Source organism: Vulpes lagopus, chromosome 12 (genome assembly GCF_018345385.1).
Source record: "Vulpes lagopus strain Blue_001 chromosome 12, ASM1834538v1, whole genome shotgun sequence".
In the NCBI taxonomy this organism is placed as follows: Eukaryota; Metazoa; Chordata; class Mammalia; order Carnivora; family Canidae; genus Vulpes; species Vulpes lagopus.
In genome coordinates, this window is record NC_054835.1 from 14,598,420 (window position 1) to 14,622,497 (window position 24,078).

Consider the following 24,078-nt stretch of genomic DNA (forward strand, 5'->3'; position numbering starts at 1 on the left):
AGGGATAACTTTATACCCATATTTACAACACGTTGATAGGATCCAAAAGGGCCTGGGTGGGTGGGGAGCCCTGTTTGGAGAGGGTGATCTGGGACAGCCACTCTCAAGGGGAGACTGCAAGAATGAGATGGTCCAGCTTTGTGAAGAGTGAACAGAACAGCAGCAAAAGTCAAGAACAGAGCTCGGTTACATCCCAGCTCCACTACTTACTAGCTGTGTGATCCTGTGGCACTGACTCAGCCTCTCTGAGCCTCCACTTCCTCATAAAATGGAGATGCTTTCAGAACCCACTTCATAGTATCGCTCTCAAGAGCCAATGAGCTAATACCTGCACAGTGAACAGTCCAGGATCTGGCGCAGGAAGAGCTCCATAAATATAAATGATTGTGGCAACAGGAATTACTTGAGGCCAAGGGCCCCAGTGCAATGCCCAGAGCTCCAGAGACCACTCTGCTCCCTGCCAGAAACTGGGCTGGCCACAGCTACCCAGAAAGAGGACATGGATGGGAGGGATCAGAGCGGGGGGACTTCCCACAGCTACACTGATACTCAGGCCTCTGAGGGAGGCAGGGATCAATTGTATGAGGTGCACACATACTTCCCTGAAGCATGCTGACACATACAGCCAAGCTTCTGCCCACCTCCTGCAGCCGTGCCTGACTCATCTACTCAATCTAGGGCTCACCCATCTGCCACCCTAGGTTCAGATCTCAAAGCATGGGGCTGGAAGTTGCACTGGTTATCCTTCCTAGGCCCTGCCCCAAAGGTAATGCGCACCCACACAGCCAATGGGGAAGAAGCAACTTCCTCAAAACAGAAGGAGGTCCAGGGACAGGAAACTTGGAGAGAAGGCAGAGCAGGGAAGGGCAGAAGACTAAGAAGCCCCAGGGCTGAGGAAATCCTGCTGGGGTCAGGTATCATCTGCCAGGAGACAGTCACACCCTTGAGGACTCTGGAGAGTGCCCAGGGTATGAACAACACACATACCAGAGGAAAGAACACAAACACACAAGAATGCACACAGCAATGCACATGGGGACATACTCAGAGGACCCACACATACAAAGATGTGCAGCAACATGCCCACCACAGACACTCGTGCACATTCCACTGTGCCTGACTGCCCGTCACTCCTCTCCTGCTCTTGCTCACTGCCAGTTATCTAATCAGCAAGGTCCCCAGGTGCCCATGCCTGCTGCCATCTGCTGACCCAGACCTGGCAGGGCCCAGCCAGCCTACCCAGCATAATCCAGGAAGGAGACTGCCAGCCCTGGATCTGAACTAGGGAAGGTGGTGGGAAACCAGGCGGCCCTGAGACCTTAGTGTGGGCACAGCCAAGGGGCTCAGCACACTCTGGTTTCAGGCCAAGTCCCCCAGAGCACATGACTCCTCTTGATGTCCCATCTGCTGTGAGAGCCCCTATGGCTGCTTTACATCTTGAGCAGGTGGAAAGTAATCCTCTCATAACTATACAGAAGCCCTGAAGGATTGTGGCAAACAGAAAAAAAAAAAAAAAACTACAGCATGGCAGGCTAAGATCAGAATGAAGCAGAACTTCGCACTAGAGAAGCACCAAAGCATTGAAAGAGAGGTATGGGCAAGACACCGTCATCTGGCTCCATAAAGAAGTCCTCTTTGGGGCACCTGGGTGGTCCAGTGGTTGAGCGTCTGCCTTCAGCTCAGATGGTGATCCCGGGGTCCTGGGATCAGGTCCTGCATCTGGCTCCCCACAGGGAGCCTGCTTCTCCCTCTGCCCGTGTCTCTGCCTCTCTCTGTGTCTCTCAATGAATAAATAAATAAAATCTTTTAAAAATAAATAAAGAAAACATATACATGGCCAACAAGCACATGCTGAGAAAATGCTCTGCATCACTTGCCATCAGGGAAATACAAATCAAAAGCACAATGAGATACCACCTCACACCAGTGGGAATGGTGAAAATTAACAAGACAGGAAACCACAAATGTTGGAGAGGATGCAGAGAAAGGGGAACCCTCTTGCACTGTTGGTGGGAATGTGAACTGGTACAGCCACTCTGGAAAACAGTGTGGAGGTTCCTCAAAGAGTTAAAAATAGAGCTACCCTATGACCCAGCAATTGCACTAAGATACTGATGCAGTGAAAGACTGAGACACCTGCACCCCAATGTTTATAGCAGCAATGTCCACAATAGCCAAACTGTGGAAGGAGCCTCGGGGTCCATCACCCGATGAATGGATAAAGAAGATGTGGTCTCAAAAAAAAAAAAAAAGAAGAAGAAGAAGATGTGGTCTCTATATACAATGAAATATTATTCAGCCATCAGAGAGGATGAATACCCACCGTTTGCTTTGATGTGTATGGAACTGGAGGGTATGATGCTGAGTGAAGTAGGTCAATCGGAGAAGGACAATCATACGGTTTCACTCATACGGGGAATATAAAAATAGTGAAAGGGATTATAGGGGAAAGGAGAGAAAATGAGTGGGAAAAATTAGAGAGGGTGACAAAGCATGAGAGACTCCTAACTCTGGGAAACGAACAAGGGGTAGTAGAAGGAGAGGTGGGCAGGGGGGATGGGGTGACTGGGTGATGGGCACTGAGGGCGGCAGTTGACAGGATGAGCACTGGGTGTTATACTATATGTTGGAAAATTAAACTCCAATAAAAAAATAATACAGGGGAGCCCTGGTGGCTCAGCAGTTTAGCGCTGCCTACAGCCTAGGGTGTGATCCTGGAGACCTAGGATTGAGTCCCACGTCGGGCTCCCTGCATGGAGCCTGCTTCTCCTTCTGCCTGTGTCTCTGCCTCTCTCTCTCTCTCTCTCTCTGTGTGTGTGTGTGTGTGTGTGTGTCTCATGAATAAATAAATAAAATCTTTAAATAATAATAATAATACCAAAAAATAAATAAGTAAATAAATAAATAAATCTTTAAAACATGTATCCTTGGGGCGCCTGAGTGGCTCAGTTGGTTAGGCATCTGCCTTACACTCAGGTCATGATTCTAGGGTCCTGGGATTGAGCCCCACATCAGGCTCCCCAGGGGAAGCCTGCTTCTGTCTCTGCGTAAATCTCTGTCTCTCTGTCTCTCATGAATGAATAAACAAATAATAATAAAATAATAAAAATGCATCCTCATTCTGCTTTCCTCTTTCCTAATTTTTTTAAATAAGCTATATACCCACCATGGAGCTTGAACTCACAATCCTGAGATCAAGAGTCCCATGCTTCATGGACTAAGTCAGCCAGCCACCTCATGCTTTCCCCTTTCCCCTTCATGCCCTTTGCTGCACCCTTGTTTCCCAAGATCACCTCCCAAATAAACCATCACACACAAGCCTTTCTCTCAGCTTGATTGTGGGAACACAGGTGGAGACACAGTGAGATGGCAGTGGGGCTGAGATACAAACTCAGGTCTGAGTAACAACAGAGCCCTTATGCTTAACCAGCTGCTGCCACCACCATCCATGCCGGGTCCCTTTTCTTCAGGGGTCAAGTCATTCTGAACCATGGTGGTTCAGCCACACTTGCTCCAGACAGAAACAGGGAGAAGAGGGTATTAGGGTGCCTGCAGCAGGAGGGTCATCTCTCTGGAAATTAAGCCACCTCCACCAAATTGGTTCAACACCCTGGGCTGAGCAGGAGTCCCAGCTAGATGTGCCCAGGCCCTACCCATGTTTGGCATCTGACTCTATCCAGAAACTTCTGTGCCCTTCAGCTCCACTCCCCCATTGCAGCCCCAAACAGGCCCCCCAAAGCCCCCCAAGGGCATCCCCACTCTTCAACATCTCGGAAAAGACAGGGGACCTCAGGTAGTTTCTTGAAGCCTGAACAGCCAGATCTAGCAGACACCCACACTGCCCCACCCCTGGACTCAGAAAACCCAACACACCTGCCTGGAGATGAGGACAGAGCCTCTCCCAACTCCTGCCCAAGTCGCAAAGATGTGATGAGACTTTCCTGGGGGAATCACTCCTGGGACCTCACAGCCCTGAGTCACTCCCAGCCTCCCCACACAACCCCACTCCTACCATCCCCCACCCCCTCCACTGTTTGAATCCTCCTTAACCCACAGCAAAGGGTGGGGGTTCTTCCCTCTGCTAGGGGAACTGAGGCCTGTGGGGCTTAAGGTAAAGCCACAGGGTCACAGAGCAGGAAAAGAACCCAAGAGCTCTGGCACCCAGCCCAGAACAACCCTATTATTCCCCAGGGAGGCTGCTCTGAAGGGGGCCACTCACCAGAGGCAGCATTCAGAGCCCAAACCCCACTTGCATATAAATGCCCTTCAGTTTGTTAAGAAGGGTATATAAAGAGCTACAGGAAACAGATGAGGAAGAAGGATGTCCCCCCCCCCCCCCCCCCCCCCCCCCCCCCCCGCAGCTTCCTGGTCCAGACACGCAGCATCTGGTGTGGACTCTACAGGGTCCTGAGGTCTCCTGAACAAGATCTGCCCTCGACCCCCCACCCCAGACTGGCTCTCCCACACTCACTCACCCAGGGCCTCCAGCAATGAGCACCAGGCTGGTGGCTGGCCCTGCCCCTGAGGTCCACTAAGGCCTCTCTGCCAGCACCCCGCCATCCTAGCTCCCCTCTCCGCAACAGGCACAGGTTGGAACGACGGTGGGGTGGGGTTTATGCCCTTTGGGGAAAAAAACACTAACCCAGACGAGCCACACAGTCCTCCGGGGGTTCCTGGCTGTTTTCTTCTGCCACCACCTGTAAACACCGCACCTCTGACCTCCACCTCTGTCAGCTTCTCTAGCCAAAGACTTTGGCAGGGGCTGAGCAACGTCTCACTCAGGCACACGCACCCGCATACGCGGCGTGTGTGCGCAATGCCCCACCCGCACGGATTGCTAAGGACAGTCACCCCATCTCCCAAACAGAACCCATTACGCCTAAGCGCCCTGTGGAATCGCAGCTCAGAGCTCACACACGTACGGGGCTGCATTTCTCTTTGCAGCACGCGCATTTACACCCACAGCACACACCCCGACTCCACGTTCAGTCCCACCCAGGATTCGCGCCCTGATCCAGGCTGTTGATGGCATCACCGCCCGGCCCCGGACCCACTGACCTTCTCCGACGCGCGGCGCCCAGAGCTCACTCCTCGACGTGGACCGACTGTCAACAGTCAGCGGCGGCAGCTCCCCCCGCCCGTGCGCCCGCAGCGGCGGCGTCCGCGCGTCTCCATCCGGACCGAGCCCCCTCCCGGCGGCGGGCTTCCCCCGCTGCCCGCCCAGCCGCGTGCGCCGTCACCGGGGCGCGCACAGGCGCACGGCCGGCCCGCGGCCGCGAACGCACAAAGCTGCGCTCTCCGCCCCCCGCGGCCGCCGCGCACCTGGCGGGCGCGCCCCCGCCCCCGCGCCCCCGCCCCCGCCCCCGCGCCCCCGCCCCCGCGCCGAGCCCCCCGCCCGCCCGCCCGCCCGCCCGCGCCGCCCCGCCCCGCCCCGCCCCGCCCCCGCCCGCTCGCACGGCCCGGGTCCCCGCGGTGTCCGGCCGGGCTCGCCCAGCGCCGCCGCCGCGCAGCTGCCCGAGGGGGTGGGAGGGGGTGGGAGGGGGTGGGGGGAGCGCGGCGGGGCCCGAGCGCCGAGCCCCCAGCTGGGAAGCGCTCGTCGCCCGCGCTGGGAAACTGCCCGAGGCGGCTCCTCGGGAACAAAGGCGCGAGGCGGGGCAGGCGCGCGCCCAAGGGACCCGGGGGAGAGGAGGGAACAGCCCACCGGCCCACAGAAGTTTCTGGAGGATGGGGCCCCGGGCAGTGGGGAAGGAGGTGCGGAAAGATCCCGGGTTCCTGGTCTATTGAGGCGGACACTCGGGGGCTCTCCCCAGCTCTGCGTGGGGTGGGCCTAGGGAGGAGGTGCGGTGGTGAGGACGAGGCCTCTAGCGCTGCCAAACCCCCGAAACTGCCCCCACTTTGTACCCAGCAGCCTGGAGCTCCCTTCGTCCACTCCGCGGACTTCCTCCCAGCTTCCGCCAAGCCAAGGATGCTCCTGAATTGGAAGGGGTCCTCCGGCAGCCTCTGGGATGCCTAGTCTTTTCCTTGGTAACATGCTCTCCAGGCGGCCTCCGGGATGAGAAGCTCACTCCCTCAGGGGGCAGCACATGCCGTCCTCAGGGCAAATCTAAGTGCTAAAAAGCCATTGCTTGGCTTCATGGAAATCTGCCTCGCGTCTCTGTTGACCACAATATCACTCTGCTCTGGCCACAATGGCTTTCTGCTTCTAGAATGCACTTAGGGCCTTGTCCTTGCTGGTCCCGGACCCGCTCTTCTTTTCCATCCCATCTCCTGTGTCCCCTTACCCCTTCCACCACCAGCAGCTTCTCCATATGCCTGCCCCCTTGTGTCCTTCAGGACTCACCTCAAATGTCCCCTTCTCAGAGAGGCCTTCCACCTCATCCAAAGTCCTCTTCCCCCCCACACACACACATCACCCTCTCTCCATGCCCTGTTTTAGCACCTTCGGCACACTGATGGTCCTACGAACTTCTCTCGTCTGTGTGTCTATGGTCCTTCTTTCCTGGTAGAGGATGTGCCCCATGGAAGCAGAATCCTTGTCTGCCTACAATGAGGCCCTGCAACACCAAGGCCTGACCCAGAGCAGGGTGAAAGGAAGAAAGGAAGGCAGAGGTGGCCAGCCCATGGTCTGAGTCCCTTCAGCAGCTTTATCCATCATCCTGAAATGCACCCTGCTCAGCCCTTCCAGGGTAATACCTGGCACAGTGTTAGCAGAAGAAAGGTATTCAGTCCCTGTCCACCAGGCAAAGAACAAATGAAGGAACCTTCGTCTTAGGGTCTGAGAGACTAAGACCTTCCCTCCCCTGCCCTGGACTCTGCCCTGAGCTCTTGCATCCCCAAGATGCAAGCATTTTCTTAAAACCTAAATCATGGGGCCATACCCAAGCTTCTAGTCAATCAGAACCCCTCAGACAGCTGATTCCCTGGTCTCCCTCCCAGGTATAGGCAGGCAGGACTGGAGGCCAGAATAGATTTCTCCATCCCTGTTAAACTGTACCTACTAGATTTGGGTCCCGAATCTGCCATCTTGCCTGTTGGGCTGGTGCCCAGGTTCCTACCATCAGCACTGTCACCAGCTCACCAGATCCTTCTTCAACAACCCACTCATAAACACGTGGAGCAGGATTCAGCAGCCAATGGCAGCCTGCTCATCAAACTCAGAACCATAGTCTGCTGCTCCACCACCTCCAACCTACTTTCTAGTCTAGAAAACAAATCAGAAAAGCGAATAAGCTTCCCCCAGCAGGATGGGTTCTCAGGGAATTTGCTTGCTGCTGCTGATTATCCACCTCTTCCTTCTCCAAACTGTCTTTTTAAAAATAAACTCTTGGGCAGCCCAGGTGGCTCAGCGGTTTAGCACTGCCTTCGGCCCAGGGCGTGATCCCGGACATCTGGGATGGAGTCCCACGTCGGGGTCCCTGCATGGAGCCTGCTTCTCTGCCTGTGTCTCTGCCTCTCTGTGTGTTTGTGTCTCTCATGAATAAATAAATAAAATATTTAAAAAATAAAATAAGTGGGCGGAGAGTTAGGGTGACTGGGTGATGGGCAATGAGGGGGCACTTGGCGGGAGGAGCACTGGGTGTTATGCTATATGTTGGCAAATTGAACTCCAATAAAAAAAATTTTTAATAAAATAAAAATGAACTCTGAAATGTTCATTCAGGACGAATCCTGAGTTCCTTATTTATGCTTTCTGGACTTATTTCCTCTTTGTAAAAATAGATATTATCTCAGCTACCTCCTGCCTATGGGCAAATGCCTTATTCTCTGAGAGGCAGTGTGCATGGTGATTATATGCACTGCAACTTACTCACTGTGCCTCAGTTTGGTCATCTGAAAAATGGGGAGAACAATAGTACTTACTTCAGAGCATTGTTATGAAGAATAGATCAATTTATTCTTATAAAGTATTTACACATGATACATAATAAGCACTCAGAAAATTAGCTGTTAATATTGTCACAAAAATTAGTACAGTCACAGAGTATGGCAGCCTCCCCTTCAAGTTCCTTGGGATATAGCTTTCCCAAGTATGAAAGCTGATTTTATTTCAAATAGCTCCATCCTGTCTCGTGATTGCTTCCCTCCTCCAAGAACTCAGCTGTACTCCTGTGACTCTCAAACACATTTGCGTTCTTTGGCTCAGAAGGCAGAGCAACTTTGTTAGCTTCAGGCCACCTGCATGGGCAGGAGGTCCCATCTCCTCTTCTTCCCTTGTCGTTACCTTGAGCAGGTAGGGCTGGCCAACCTGTCTTGGAGTCTGAGAGGCTAGCCTCTCTCCCAGCCTTCCTAGAGGTGAGCCTGCATTGTGTTCATTTGTCGTTCCCCCCAATACTTCTTTAATCAACTCCTTCTCTGAAACATGACCTTAGGATGTAGCAGAGAGCAAGCTGAAAAGGGGCCTGCTCTCATAAAGCTTACATTTGGAGGTGGGGGGTAGAGGGGGTGTTGTCAGGGACAATGAACAAATGGACAAGATAATGTCCAATAGTGGCAAGAGTTTTGAAGAAGAAAAGGTGAGGGAGAAGCTACTTTATTATGTCAGATGGCAAATGGCACACAATAGGGTTTTGCATGTTGCCTGCAACTAAACCCGACCATGTGCCCTTCGTGTCCATGTGTCACTAGCATGCTCCCAGGGCAGCCACAGCAGCCTCTTTCTTTTTCCCTGCAAGCATTCACCACTATAAACTCAGAATTTCATTTTGGCACCCTTCCCAATAGTCTTGCCTCAAGCTCTAGGGAAATTTCTGTCTTTTCTCTACACTATTTGAAATCCACCCTGTGGAGTCCAGGGCGCTTGTCTGACTACCCATTCCCTGACTACCAAGAGTTCCCAGGTGGCCTGAGTCACCTTTCCCAGAGTTTTTGATACTTCTACAACATCATCTAATTAATTCTTCCTCCAGAGTATCAGATCTACAGCGAGAGTACCCAGCCACCTCACTGTTTCCTGTACCTTCTGAAATCTTGTTGAGACAAGAGGGAGCAGATGTACTGCTCTTAGCTAAACTGGATTCCTGGCAGATATCTAGGAGATGAAGTCACCCACTGACTTCCAAATCTTATTCCTAGGGTCAGCTGGGGAGCAGCAGTAGAATATCACCTCTGTTCTCTTGTTGGCCAGCCCATGATATAGCCCCCAAATGATATCACCTCCACTCTTCTTTCATTTAAACCACTCCGGGGAGGTGAGGCCTGCTCATTCTTGGCTGTGAGGGTCCTGCTAATTTAGGAGCTGATGCAAAGAGGTCTTGAGGGCGAACATGGAAGTAAGGTTCAGGATCAGGTCTAACAGAAGCCTTGGGAAGGGGTGAGACCACAGCAAGTTTGCCCAGGATCTCTGTGGAGACTGCTAATGCTTGTCGTATCTGTCCAGTGTGGTGGAAAAGTGGACAGGAGCCTGGGAGCAGGAATCTGGGCCAGGAAAAGCCCTCCTCTCTCACCCCTCAGTCAGACTCCAAGCTGAATACCACAACAGAGGGCAGGAGGAGATGAGGAAGGTAGGGCTGGCTCCCTCCACCCACATCAAGGAGAGGTGAGGAGGCTGCCCAGCAAATCTGCCAGCCACTCTCCCTCTTAAAGAGGAACCAACTGACCCCTAGGCTTTTAGATTCTCTGTAGCCCTCATTTCACTTGAGACTCATGATCTTCCTGATATAAGGCAGGGAATATATAATTATACCCATTTCACATTCTTCACAGAGAAGAAAGCAGAGGTACTGAGCTGCCTCAGATCACTCCGTGCCTTCTAGGCTGAAGAAGTACCCAGGCTGACATACTCTTTCCAGAACCCTGGGAGGTTCCTCTAACTCTAAAGGCAGTGGTTCCCACTGCAGATTTACAACCAGTATGAAACTGGCTGCATAAGTATTGCCTTTGGAGAGTAATGGCTGGGGGTCTCTTTACCTGGAGGGAGATTCTAGGTCAGCCTCAAATCACTCGGTGCCTTCTAGGCTGAAGAAGTACCCAGGCTGACATACTCTTTCCAGAACCCTGGGAGGTTCCTCTAACTCTAAAGGCAGTGGTTCCCACTGCAGATTTACAACCAGTGTGAAGCTGGCTGCATAAGTATTGCCTTTGGAGAGTAATGGCTGGGGGTCCCTTTACCTGGAGGGAGATTCTAGGTCAGCGCGGCTGAGGATGCGATGCTGCTGTGGGTTGTAGAGCCACTGGAAGGCTGTCAGTGTCCTCTCCTCAATTCGGAACCGTCCTTCCTGCACGTACCTGCGGACAGGACAGGAGAGAGTGAGGGGATGGACAGGCAGGGCTCTGCCAAGCTTCTTTGGGAATTTGACTCTACTTGCTGGAAAAAGATAGATGAGGGGTACCTGTCCCCGAATCTCCCCCACTGCTCATCTGCCAGAAAGCCCGTTTCCAGAAGGCCACAGTTAGAATATCCTGAAGAGGAGGTAGCTACAAGGTTTCAATTCAATGATGGAAAAACTTTCTAAAAGTTAATGTCTGAAGTTGAAAGGAGTCACTTGGAAGGGGTGAGTTCCCTGTTCCTGGCAGTATATAAGCAGAGGTTGGGCTAGGGATTCAAGCATTGGATAGGGGTTCATTTTCCAAGCTCCTTATGGGACTGAGACCCGGGACTTCTTGATTTCACAGCAGGAAAAGGGCTGCCCTGGAGTGGGGGCCATGAATTAGATGTCAGGATTGGGTTCTTCCAGAACTTCTCACAGGGTCTCAGCCACTGTCTGGATGAACAGTAACCCTACAGTAAGAATGGAGGAGGCTGGGCTCGGCAAGGTGAAGACAAAAGGATCCCTCCCACTCCAGCCATCCCTTCCTGGTAGAAGTGTGAACCCATTCATTAATTCAGCATTCATTATCTATGATGATGAGCAAGAGAGACTTAATTCCAGGAGTTTACAACCTTCTGGAGAGAGAAACCACCAAATAGTCACATGAACAAATATATCATCACAGACAGGCCCTTTCATACATTACCAGCAGGAGTGTCAGTTGGTATAACTCCTCTGCAGGACAATCTGACACCACTTGTCTAAATTACAAGTGCAGGGATGCCTGGCTGGCTCAGTCTGTAGGGCATGTGACTCATGACCTCAGGGTTGTAAATTCAAGCCCCACATTGGGTATAGAGATTGCTTAAAAATAAAATCTTTTTAGGGGACGCCCGGGTGGCTCATCAGGCTCCCTGCATGGAGCCTGCTTCTCTCTCCCTGCCTCTCTCTCTGTATCTCTCATGAATAAATGTTTTTTAAAAGAGAGAGAGAACAAATTGATGGTTTGTTCAGTTACGAAAAAATAATAAAAATAATAAAATAAAATAAATAATTTAAAAAATCTTTTTAGGGTGGCTCAGCGGTTTAGCGCTGCCTTCAGCCTAGGGCCTGATCCTAGAGACCAGGGATCGAGTCCCACGTCAGACTCCCTGCATGGAGCCTGCTTCTCCCTCTACCTGTGTCTCTGCCTCTCTCTCTCTCTCTCTCTCTCTCTCTCTGTCTGTCTCTCATGAAAAAATAAATAAAATCTTAAAAAAATAACTTCTTAAAAAATAAAAATAAAACATTTTTAATGACTGCACACTGCTTTTTCCATAGGGGTGTACCATAATTTGTTTAACTAGTTTCCTACTAATGACTGCTTAGGCTGTTCCCAGACTTTTGCTCTTATAAACAATGCCACAGAGGGGCACCTGGCTGGCTCAATTGGAAGAGCATTCAACTCTTGATCTTGAGGTCTTTTTTTTTAGATTTTATTTGAGAGACAGAGAAAGAGAGAGAGCGAGAGAGAAAGCACATGAGCAAGGGTGAAGGGGCAGAGGGAGAAGCAGGCTCCCTGTTGGGAGCCTGATGCAGGACTCAATCCCAGGACCCTGAAATCAAGACCTGAGCTGAAGGCAGACACTTAATCCACTGAGCCACCCAGGCAACCTGATCTTGGGGTCTTAATCTTGGGGTCATGGGCTTGAGCCACCTGTTGGGTGTAGAGATTACTAAAAAAAAGTAAACCTAAAAAATTTTGTTTAAAACCTAATGCCTCAGATAACCTTGTTCACATGGTAGTCTGTAGATAAATAATCTGAAAGGGGATCCTTGTGCTACAGAGGAGCTGCACTTATAATTTACTTTTTTAAATTAAAAAAAATTTTAAAGATTGTATTTATTCATGAGAGACAGAGAGAGAGGCAGAGACACAGAGGGAGAAGCAGGCTCCATGCAGGGATCCTGATGTGGGACTTGATCCTGGGTCTCCAGGATCACCCCCTGGGCTGACGGCAGCGCTAAACTGCTGAGCCACCCAGGCTGCCCAAGAAGTTATTTTTTTAAAGATTTTATTTATTTATTTGAAAGAGAGAGAGCACAAGCAGGTGGAACAGCAGAAGTAGAGAGAGAAGTAGGCTCCCCTCTGTGCAGACAGCCCAATGCAGGACTTGATCCCAGGACCCTGAGATCATGACCTGAGCCAAAGGCAGACACCTAACCGCCTCAGCCACCCAGGTGCCCTTAAAAATGTTTTGTTTTGTTTTGTTTTTAAGATTTTGTTTATTTATTCATGAGAGAGAGGCAGAGACATAGGCAGAGGGAGAAGCAGGCTCCAGGCAGGGATCCCGATGTGGAATTCGATCCCAGGACTCCAGGATCACACCCTGAGCTGAAGGCAGACGCTCAACTGCTGAGCCACCCAGGCGTCCCAAAAATGTTTTAAATGAAGGAGTTCTCTGTGTACTTTCATGCAAAGATCTTCAAGATGTATTTTGAAGAGAAAAAAACAAGTGCAGAAATAGTAGTATGTGTAATTTATGTTAGAATGGGGGCAAGGAGGGACGCCTGGGTGGCTCAGGGGTTAAGCGTCTGCTTTCGGCTCAGGACATGATCCTGGGATCTTGGGATCGAGTCCCACATTGGGCTCCCTGCATGGAGCCTGCTTCTCCCTCCGCCTGTGTCTCTGTGTCTCTCATGAGTAAATAAATAACATCTTTTAAAAAAGGAGGGGCAGGGAATAAAATATGAATTCACATTTGTTGTTTTTATTTAGAAAAAACTCTGGAAACACAAAAGCTAATAAAAATAGTTAGCTGGAGGGGCTCCTGGGGGGCTCAGTTGGTTGAGTGTCCGTCTGTTGGCTCAGATGTGATCCCAGGGTCCTGAGATTGAGCCCCACATCAGGCTCCCTGCTGAGCAGGGAGTCTGCTTCTCTCTCCCCCTCTCTCTCTGTCAAATAAATAAATGAAATCTAAAAAAAAAAAAAAATAGCTAGGTGAACTGCATGCTTTAAAAATGTATGTTTTCAAAAAAAAAATGTTTTTAAATGTATGTTTTCATACAGGAGAGGTACTATCTATTCCAGGTTGAGGGGGTGGTGTATGGTGGAGGAGGGGGGATAAAGGGAGGGAGAAACAGCAAACTACATAAAGTGCTATGAAAAAAATCATGCAGTTTCTGTGATTCTGCCCAACAGGCCAGGCTCCCTGCTGGGTGAAAGCCTCAGGAGAGCAGAGAGGCAGAGTCGCTCCTGGGACCTCCCACATCAGAGCACCCATCTCCTTTCACTCTTCTCAGCATGATCCAAGGGGCACCTAGGGGAGATCTTCCAGGCTTCTGGGTGAGAAGTGGCAGGGCTGCCAGGCAAGATGCTCTTGCGGAGGTCCAGAGGGGACCGTGCAGTCTGGACAGTGCTGGAGACGGAATGAGCTAAGGAGGCAGCACTGGCTGGATCTGGTGAGGGTTGCACATGGTGAAGGGGAGCCAGGCAGCTAAGTTATTCCCCAGTTTCTAGTTTGCGCAGCTGACCACAGTGCCATTCACACCAGACGGGTTTGGGAGGGAAGATGGTAACTTCAGTTTGGGACATGACCCTCCTCTGTAATATGTTTCCTGTCCCAAGATGATTCCCCTCCTGTAAAAACTTCCTCCAGGAAGCCCACCCTGATTACTTCCATCCTAGTCTGATAACAAGTTTCTATGTCTTTCCCCATCCTTGGACTTCTTGGGACTCAGTACTGAATGACAGTGTTGCCATCTCTGTGGGAGAAACTGGTAACACAGTCACCTCCAAGAAGGGAAACTGAGCAGAGCACTGGAACTGCTTTAGTGCTTTATGAATCGGAACCATAGGAGTATACTATGTTTTCAAAAAGTAAATATCTTATATCTTTTTTTTTTTTTTTTTTTTGAGAACTCTGTTGATCATGAAGTCTTAGGTCATTAGGACCAGGAAGACCTCAACAGGTCATTCATCTGCTCCAACATCTTTATTTTACAGATGAGGACACAAGGCCCAGAGCTGACACAGGGCTTACCCAAAGATGCTGGCAGAGCCCAAACCTGATAGTATGTCCCCTCCCTTCCTGGCTGCTAGACCACAATAGGGCCGTGTGGACCCCACCAAGCACACACAGGCCCCCACTCAGGAACCATCCCCACCTAAGTGCCTGCCACACCCCCGTGGTGCCTGTGTGGAATGCAAACCACCTGGGCTACGAGCACCACCTCCACCTCCTTGTCCCTCCCTGCACTCCAGTGAGGCAGGTGGAAGGGACTGTCTTCCACTCTGCAGGCATCATGGCCTGGATTCCACTTACCAACTGTAGGTGATTGAGTTTTCCACTGTGAGTCCCAGAATCCTTATCTCCTTACTCCTCATAAAACGGGAGTAACCATAACACCCACTTTGAAGGGTTGGTGCAAGGATTACAAAATGTGAGGGAAGCCCTTGCCACGTGGTCTTTAGCTCCTTCCCTCTTCACCATCCGCATCGGCCTTCACCAAGTCACAGGCCTTCCGTTCTTTACCTAAGACAGACAAACCCACACCTCTAAACCTCCCATCAGACCCCTTAGAATGGGTCAATCCCATTTTAGAGATGAGGAAAAAGAGCCCGGGGGGAGGGAAGGGAACTTGTCTGAGGTCACACATGCAGGAAGCAGCAGAGGCTGTCAGCTCCTGGCATCGAGTGTCCTCCTAACCAGCCTCCTCCACACACACACACACACACACACACACACACACACACACCCTCTCCCTCCCCTGTACCAGCCCCCACTTCCCAACCCAGACCTTATTAGCTCCTCCCCTCCCCCAAAATGTCAGTGTCTTCCCACTGCATATCAAGTATCCTCCCAACTGCACACCTGAGAGTCCAATCTCTGCCACTCTGTTCCCTTCCAGTCTTTCACACTCTATCATGCCACCCCCTCCACATCAACACGTGTGGGCCCCTGTGTGTCTCATCTGTTTGTCCTTCTCTAAGCATGCCCTGCCTGTTCTTACCTCGGAGCCTTTGCTCAGGCTGTGCTCTGACTTAAACTGCCCTCCCTCCATCTCTGCCCCAAATCTGCCCACCTCTCCTCAACTCCTCAAACCACACTGCCTCTAAGAATCTGTCCCCAATCCTCTAACCAGAATGGAAGATCCGGGGCTCCAGGGAGGCTTTGCTTAACCTTGATCACAGCGTTGCCTGTACATGAGTTATTTATGTGCCTGTCTCCTGCTAAGTGTAAAGACTGTCTGATCACCTCTGAAACCCCTGCAACATCCTCTATCATCATCAACCCCATCATCATCCTCTGCAGCCCTCTTGCCAAAGCCCAGCCTGCCAAAGTCACAACAACAGATCAATTCATAACATCCTTGGGAAACTTCCTTCACAAGAATGCTCTGACACAGATTATCTCTATTAATGAATCCAATTTATTTAGCATATTTGCTATCTTGGACCACATTGAATGAATGCCACCCATACCCATGTATACCCCCCATTAACCTGCCATGTATCTGATACTGTATTGAACTCTACCCTGGGGGAGAATAAACACTGCAGAGGCTCACCCTGTAAGCCACTATCAACCATTAAAACCTAAGCAAGGAGGGACGCCTGCATGGCTCAGCGGTTGAGCGTCTGCTCAGGAAGTGATGCCAATCTCGGGATTGAGTCCCGCATCAGACTCCCCTCAGGGAGCCTGCTTCTCCCTCTTCCTATGTCTGCCTCTCTCTCTGGGTCTCTCATGAATAAATAAATAAATAATTTTTAAAGAGATGTTCATAGAGGAAACTGAGTATAGGGTATATGGGAATTCTCTGTATTATCATCTCAATTTTTATGTAAATCTAAAACTGTCCTAAAATATAAAACTCAGGACATCTGGGTGCCTTAGCGGATAGGCATCTGCCTTCAGCTCAGAGTGTGATCCCAGGGTCTGGGATCAAGTCCTGCATTGGGCTCCTTGTGGAGGGCCTGCTTTTCCCTCAGCCTATGTCTCTGCCTCTGTGTGTGTCTCTCATGAATAAATAAATGAAATCTTTAAAAAAATAAAAAATTAAAAAATTAAAAAAATAAAAATAAAATCTTTTTTAAAAATTAAATTAAAAACTTACCAAAAACTAAAGAAAGATTAATCTCCATGATAAAGAGCTTTTACAGATAATCTCCATGACAAAGAGCTTTTACTTTATAAAAGTAGAAACACAAAAGGCCAATAAACATGAAAAATGCAACTTTTCTTAAAGAAATGAAAATTACAAGAATGAGAATATTTTTTCACTGGTGAGACTGGCCAAGTTTTAAAAGTTTGTTAATTCCAAAAAAAAAAAAAAAAAAAAAGTTTGTTAATTCCCAGGGTGAGCAGAGTTGTGGAGAAAGTGGCATCTCACACATCACTGGGGATAATATAAAATGGTACAATTTCTTTGGAGGTTAGGTTTGCAATATCTTTCACAACGTGCACCATTACCTTTGCACATGTTTGCATGGAATAGGTTTAAAGATGTTCATCACAGCAATGGGCTTAATATCAAAATATTCAAAATATCCTAAAAGGTCATCAATAGAGGCTGGGTAGAGAAATCATGGTCTGATTTATAGTGGCATACCCTGCAGCCAGTAAAAAGAACATTGCCAGAGCACACTGCTCTGCTTCTCTACGACTTACACAGCCTTCACCTTGAGCCTCCTTAGCTCCTTGCAAATTCTTAGGCTCCACCATCAGAACCTGGGCAGGGCCAGGTTCTAAATTCTAAGAATTTGCAAGGAGAGCACAGGCTCTCCAAAATGATAGGAATGCTGAAAACTGGACATTTTTAACCTGTGCTGATGAACCCAATCAAATTCTAATTTAGTTTTGGGCACTTTATGGAGAATTTGGAGGAGAGTCCAATGGAATAGGGCAATTTTGAAAAGTGAGTGGATATTAGGATTCTTTTTTACATATATCCATTTATAATAACATGGAGCGGGATCCCTGGGTGGCGCAGCGGTTTGGCGCCTGCCTTTGGCCCAGGGCGTGATCCTGGAGACCCGGGATCGAATCCCACATCGGGCTCCCAGTGCATGGAGCCTGCTTCTCCCTCTGCCTATGTCTCTGCCTCTCTCTCTCTGTGACTATCATAAATAAATAAAGATTAAAAAAAAAAAAGTAAAAAAAAAAATATAATAACATGGAGCATATGTTCACTGCTCTAAAAACCCTCTGGCTCTGTCTACTCACCTCCCCCCACCCCCATGCACAAACACAAAGCCCCAACAACCACCCATCTTTGTACTGCATCCTCAGGTTTGCCTTTTCCAGAATGTCATTTGGTTGGAACCATAGAGTACACAGCCTCTTTCACCTACTCATGGATATTTAAGGTTCCTCCATGTCTTTTCATGGCTCGATGGCTGATTTTTTTTAAGATTTTATTTATTTATTCATGAGGGACACAGAGAGAGAGAGAGAGGCAGAGACACAAGCAGAGGGAGAAGCAGGCTCCATGCAGGGAGCCCGATGCGGGACTCGATCCCGGGACTCCAGGATCACGCCCTGAGCCAATGTCAGGTGCTAAACTGCTGAGCCACCCAGGGATCCCCTCGATGGCTGATTTCTTTTTAGTACCGAATGATATTCCATTGTCTGGTTGTGCCGGTTTATTTACCCATTCACCTACTAAAGAACATCTTAGTTGAGTCCAGGTTTTAGCAGTTATGAATAAAGGTGATATAAACATCCACGTGCAGGTACTTGTTTGGACGTGAGTTTTCAGCGCCTTAAGGTAAATACCAAGGTGATTGCTCGATGATATGTTTAGTTTTATAAGAAACCACCAAACTATCTTCCAAAGTAGCCATCCCATTTTGCATTCCCACCAGCAGTTTTTGAGATTCCCTGTTGCTCCTCATCCTCGCCAGCATTTGGTACTGCCAAGTGTTCCAGAATTTGGCCATTCTAACAGGTAGGGGACAATATCTCATTGTTGTCTTAAGCCACTACTTCCTTTAAAAGCATACACTTCAAAACACTATGGTTTTTTTTAAATATCTTAATTCTCAAAAGATCCTAATTCTCCCACAAATCTGAACATGGCAAATAACTACAATTAAGCCTTACACAGTGGTTCTTCCTTGGGTTTTCACTTTTAAAATGTGCTTGAAGCATTTTATTTTATGAGAGAACCAGTAAAGTCTCACCCCATATTATGTGGCTATTTAGGTGTGTCTATGCTCTTATGTAGGTGAGCACATTAAAAGGGTAGCCAATCTGAACAGCTGAAAAACTTTTGTTACCAAGGAGTTTAACAGCTCAACAGGAGCATTCATTTTCTGCAGAACTGTTACAAACCATACCAATAGCTTAGGGTATGAATTCAGTCAGACCTCTTTTTTTCCCATTAATTAGTCGCTTGAATCCTCCTTCTGCCTCAACCTCTGTTATTATAAAGTTTAATATCTTGCTTTTGGGGATCCCTGGGTGGCTCAGCGGCTTAGCACCTGCCTTCGGCCCAGGGTGTGATCCTGTATCCCGGGATCGAGTCCCACATCAGGCTCCCTGCATGGAGGCTGCTTTTCCCTCTGCCTGTGTCTCTGCCTCTCTCTGTGTGTGTCTCTCATGAATAAATAGATTTTTTAAAAATCTTGATTTTAGAATGCTCCAAAAACCCCAGAGCCTCAGTTCTGCTTCTGAAATAGCAGATCTAGAGAGAACCGTATGTAGTCAGCAGCCCTCTGGTGCTCCTGCTCTCTATACCACAAAGTGGCAATGTTGAATGCCAGTCCTGCATAGCCCGGTGGACAGGTAAACCGCCATGGGGGGGGGGGGCAGGGGGGAGTCCTTGTTCTTCTGCATCTGCTGTTTCTGCTGTGGTGTCCCACTCTTGGGCTCCAAAGTTGGCTCCCTTGGTTCATGTTCAGACAGTATTCCCCCAATGAGACCCTAAGCAGCATCCAACAACTTCCAGGTGTTGAGCCTAAATCACTTACCACTTAGACTCCCAAGTTTTTCTGGGTATTATGGACTGTATCTTCATCCCCATCCCCTCACCCCCACCTCAAATTCATGTATTGAGGCTCTACCCCCCAATACAACTATATTGTGGCCTTTGTGGAACTAAGGTTATATAAGGCCCTGATCCAATAGAATTCAAGTCCTTATTAAGAAGAGACACCAGGGAGCCCCTGGATGGCTCAGAGGTTGAACGTCTGCTTTTGGCTCAGGGCATGATCCCTGGAGTCCTGAGATCGAGTCCCACATCAGGCTCCTGAGAGGGAGCCTACTTCTGCCTATGTCTCTGCCTCTCTCTGTATCTTTCATGAATAAATAAATAAGGGACACCTGGGTGGCTCACTGGTTGAGCATCTGCCTTCAGCTCAGGTCGTGATCCCGGGGTCCTGGGATCGAGTCCCGTATCTGGGGTCCCTGCAGGGAGCCTGCTTCTCCCTCTTCCTGTGTTTCTGCCTCTTTCTGTGTGTATCTCATGAATAAATAAATATTTATAAATAAATAAAATCTTTTTAAAAAAAGGAAGAAGAGATACCAAAAGAGCTTATGTGCTTTCTCACTATGTTGAAGACACAGTGAGAAGGCAGCCATCTATAAGCCAGGAGGAGGGCTCTCATCAGAACCTGACCATGCTGGCACCCTGATCTTGGACTTCCAGCCTCCAGAACCATGAAAAAAATAGATGTTTGTTGTTTATGCCACCCAGTCAGTGGTGGTTTTGTTCTTTTTCTTTTTATTTTCTCTTTAAATTTATTTATTTGTTATTTAAAGATTTATTTATTTATTTTAGAGAGTACACAAGCATGAGTAGAGGGAGGGGCAGAGAGAGAAGCAAACTCCCCACTGATTGTGGAGCCTGACCCAGGGCTCCACCCAGGGCTCCACAAGGCACTTGATCTCATGACCCTGAGATCATGACCTGAGCTAAAATCATGAGTCAGCTGCTTAACTGACCAAGCCATCCAGGCACCCTTTAAACTTATTTATAAGAGCACTTCTTGGGATGCCTGGGTGGTTCAGCAGTTGAGCATCTGCCTTCGGCCCAGGGCATGATCCTGAGGTCCTGGGATCAAGTGCCATGTCAGGCTCCCTGCATGGAGCCTTCTTCTCCTTCTGCCTGTGTCTCTGCCTCTCTCTGTGTTTCTCATGAATAAATAAATAAAAATCTTAAAAAAAAAAAAAAAAAAGCACTTCTTACATTTAGCAAATTGGCAGTGAGGCTAATTTGTGTCTATATTGTTATCCAGTTTCTAGTTTGCCTTTTAACTTTATTGTGAGTTTCCATGTGTTTTTGTTACCCAATAACTTACCATTCAAAATCCTGTAGTTAGGGTAGAACTGACCACAGCCCTCAGCTCCCTAAGCCCGTACAAGACCCAACCTGGCCAAACTGAGGAGTCCATCCCCCTGCCCACAGTGATTAGCTCAAGGAATGTCACGTGACCCAAGCAAGGCCAATGGGTGGGACTAGTGAACTAGGAAAGCTCTCCCCATGAAGGTCACTAACCTGGAGAACTGCCTACAGCTGCTGATAGCCAACTTGCCTCCACGAGGAAATAAAAGCAAAACAGAGGAAAGGAGAGGGACAAAGAGCATAGAGCATTATTTGGTGACATTTGAGCACCTGAGAGCAGTTGTGCCTGAAACATGAAAAGTCCCTGGAGAGGATCCCTGGGTGGCTCAGCGGTTTAGGGCCTGCCTTCTGCCCAGGGCGTGATCCTGGGTCCGGGGATCAAGTCTCACATGAGGCTCCCAGCATGAAGCCTGCTTCTCCCTCTGCCTGTGTCTCTACCTCTCTCTGAGTCTCTCATGAATAAATAAATAAATAAACAAACAAACAAATAAAATCTAAAAAAAACAAAGGAAAGTCCCTGGAGTTCTCAGTTTTGTCAGCCAATAAATCTCTTTTCTCTTGAGCCAGTTTGAGTGGAGCAAACTGACTCAATGTGAAATTCTGGAACCAGGGGCCAAGGCTGACATGTTGGGAGCACACCATGAGAATCGGAGGGTATCTTGCCCTCAAGCTCCCTGCCAAGCTGCCTAACCACTTAAGCCACATCTTCAGGACCTTCTCACGGTAATGGACTTTTATCTGGGGGGTGAAAGGTAACCAAAAACCTAACTAGGGCACTAACAATAGTTCATGCATCATCCACTTCAGCCCAAGATCCAATCCAGCCAGGCAGTACCAGGGCAGAGAGAGATTCAGAGCAGGAATCCAAGCTCTCTGCCTTTATTTATTTATTTTTAAGATTTTATTTATTCATGAGAGACACAGAGAGGGAGGCAGAGACACAGGCATAGGGAGAAGCAGGCTCCACACAGGAAGCCCGATGTGGGACTCTATCCCGGGACTCCAGGATCGCGCCCTGGGCCAAAGGCAGGCGCTAAACCTCTGAGCCACCCAGGGATCCCCCACTCTCTGCCTTTAAAACTTCCTAGTTCCTTCTCTTCTGTGAGACAGGTAAGGAATTAAACCAAGCAAACTGATCTAGGAGGTCCTGGACTCCTGGGGTAGTGCCTCCTTACCAGGGAGAGGGCACTAAGTAACTGCCAGCTTGGGCAGCCGGGGTGGCTCAGCGGTTTAGCAGCGCCTTCAGCCCAGGGCCTGATCCTGGGATCGAGTCCCACATTGGACTCCCTGCATGGAGCCTGCTTCTCCCCCTGCCTGTGTCTCTGCCTCTCTCTCTCTCTCTCTCTCTCTGTCTCTCATGAATAAATAAATAAAATCTTAAAAAAAAAAAAAAGTAACTGCCAACTCTCCACCAACTCTTCAAACAGATTAACTCTATGTTTATCTGATTTATGTACTGGGGGTTTAATTTGAAAATAATTTTGATTATTTGGATTTTGATTTTTAGACCCCTCCCAGAGCAGAGTTGGGCTGAGCAGGCTGGAAACCCAATGAATGACCGCTCCTGCTCAGACATGCTAGGATTTTCTGACAACGTGAACTTGGCTATATGGGCAGGCGGAATGGGATGGTCCTGGAGATAAGCAAAACAGAGGAGCAGTTAACCCCCTGGGCAAGACATGGGCTTAAACCCTGATTCAGCCACTTGTTTGCTGGGTGGCCTTGACTAACCACCTTCCTTCTGTAAGCTTCCGATTCCTCATCTCTAAAATGGAGGCGCTAAAACCTTCCCCTGAGGATCACTATGAAGAGTAGTGCAACACCTGGACCCCAGAGCCAGTAAGAAGCGTTCAGGGAGCCCAGCTTGTTATTATTGATGATATTATTCTTTTTTAAAAAAGATTTTATTTATTTATTTGACAGGGAGAGAGAGCATGAGCACAAACAGGGAGAGCTGCAGGCAGAGGGAGAGAGAGAAGCAGACTCCCAGAGGAGTTGTGAGCCTGATATGGGGCTTGATTCCTGGACCCTAGAATCATGACCTGAGCCAAAGGCAGGCGCCTAACCTACGAAGCCACCCAGGGCTTGGGATATTATTGTATTCATGATGATGATATTATTTGTATTCATTTTCCAGCTACAGAATATACCTAGGGAGATGAGTCCAGAATGTTACCACAGAGATGCCCCTTGGTCCAATGTGGGTTGGATGATGTGGGACAGGGAGTGGTCCCAGCCAGACATCTCCTTTGACTCTTGGAGTCCTCCCAAAGCAGGCTACCTTGCAGTCTAAATCCTGCCAAGCAGAGGTCAGGCCTCTGGCTGAAGCAGCCCTCAACATTCGTTCGGACACTGGAGACAAAGGCCCAAGCCAGGTGACTCCCTGCTGCGTCTGAAACCCGCTCAGCCTGCAGTCGGGTAACCTGATACCCGAGGCCTAGGTAGGGCCGCGGTGGGGGTGGGGGCAACCACCCACCAACACAGGGACCTCGTCCCTCACCTCCGAGGCCCCTATCTCTAAGCCCACAACCCCAAAGTGCCCACCCCCAGAAGTCCCTGTGTGGATAGACGGGGCATCCCCCTTGGACAGGGTCGCTGAAGGCTGTGGGTTGTGCGCCCTGGGGCCCCCAATTCCGTGGCCTGACCAAAGCATCAGAAGGAATGGAGGTAGGCGGGGGACCCCCAGAGCACAAATCAGACAGCTGAGCTGGAGGTGGGGGGAGGGCAGGGGGGAAACCCTGCCAACAGCCTGTGAAAGAAAGGCCTGGAGTCCCTCCAAACCTTGACGTCAGGGACAGGGTCCCGGTCCCAGTGCCCACCTCTCCGGAGAACCGCAAAGACCCCGCGCGGGGATGGCTAGGACCCGGCGGTCCCGCGGCTCCGCGTCCATCCCGCCCCGCAACCTCAGCTCGAGAAGAAACTTTGGGCCAGCGCCGCGCTCCTTCCCGCGCCCGGCCGGACCTCGGGGCGCAGGGCGCGCGGTGAGCGCCCGCACCAGGCCCCGCCCCACCCCGGTGCCCACTCACCAGCGCACCAGCTGCCAGCGCTTCTCCCCCGGCGCCCGGCGGCCCGCCATGCCTCGCCGGCCGCTCGCTCCCGGCCGCCGCGGGCCACTGGGCGGAGGAGCGCGGGCTGCCGCAGGCCGGGGCCGAGGGCGCGCTAGCGGGCGCGGGGCTCGGCGCGGGGCCCGGCGGGCGGGGCGGGCACGACGCGACTCCGCCTGCGGCCGGGGCGCTGCGGCCCGGGCGCTCACCCCCGAGCGGCCACGGCCCCGCCCCCGGAGCTGGGGGTGCTGCGGCCCGGCCCGGCTGGGGCTGCGCGCTCCTACGCCGCAGCCGCGGAGGCCACGGCCCGTCCGCTCGCTGCCCCGAGGCGCAGGAAAGCCGGATTTTTTTTGTAGCCCTAGGTGAGGGGTCAGGCTCTGAGAGTTCTACTGCAAGGCAAACTGGACTTGCCGAGTGAGGAGGCCTTTCCGCCCCAGACACCTGCTCTATCTACCTAGAAA

The 24,078-nt window shown here is 50.1% G+C and overlaps 1 protein-coding gene across 2 annotated transcripts in view; it reads right to left on the reverse strand.

Annotated features, from left to right (window-relative positions):
- RAP1GAP2 (RAP1 GTPase activating protein 2) overlaps nucleotides 1-23,700 on the reverse strand; it is a 217,700-nt gene extending 194,000 nt beyond the window's left edge. Inside the window, exons 1-2 of one of the 2 annotated variants that reach the window (XM_041725283.1) lie at nucleotides 23,600-23,700; nucleotides 10,108-10,224 (exon numbers count right to left, since the gene is read on the reverse strand). In XM_041725283.1, the coding sequence (XP_041581217.1) occupies nucleotides 10,108-10,224; nucleotides 23,600-23,649 (167 nt within the window). In that variant the 5' untranslated portion in view covers nucleotides 23,650-23,700. Of the gene's footprint in view, nucleotides 1-5,058; nucleotides 5,165-10,107; nucleotides 10,225-23,599 lie in introns of those variants that run through there. The other variant, XM_041725286.1, reaches the window with a different exon arrangement.
- Between the last annotated feature and the right edge of the window lie 378 nt (nucleotides 23,701-24,078).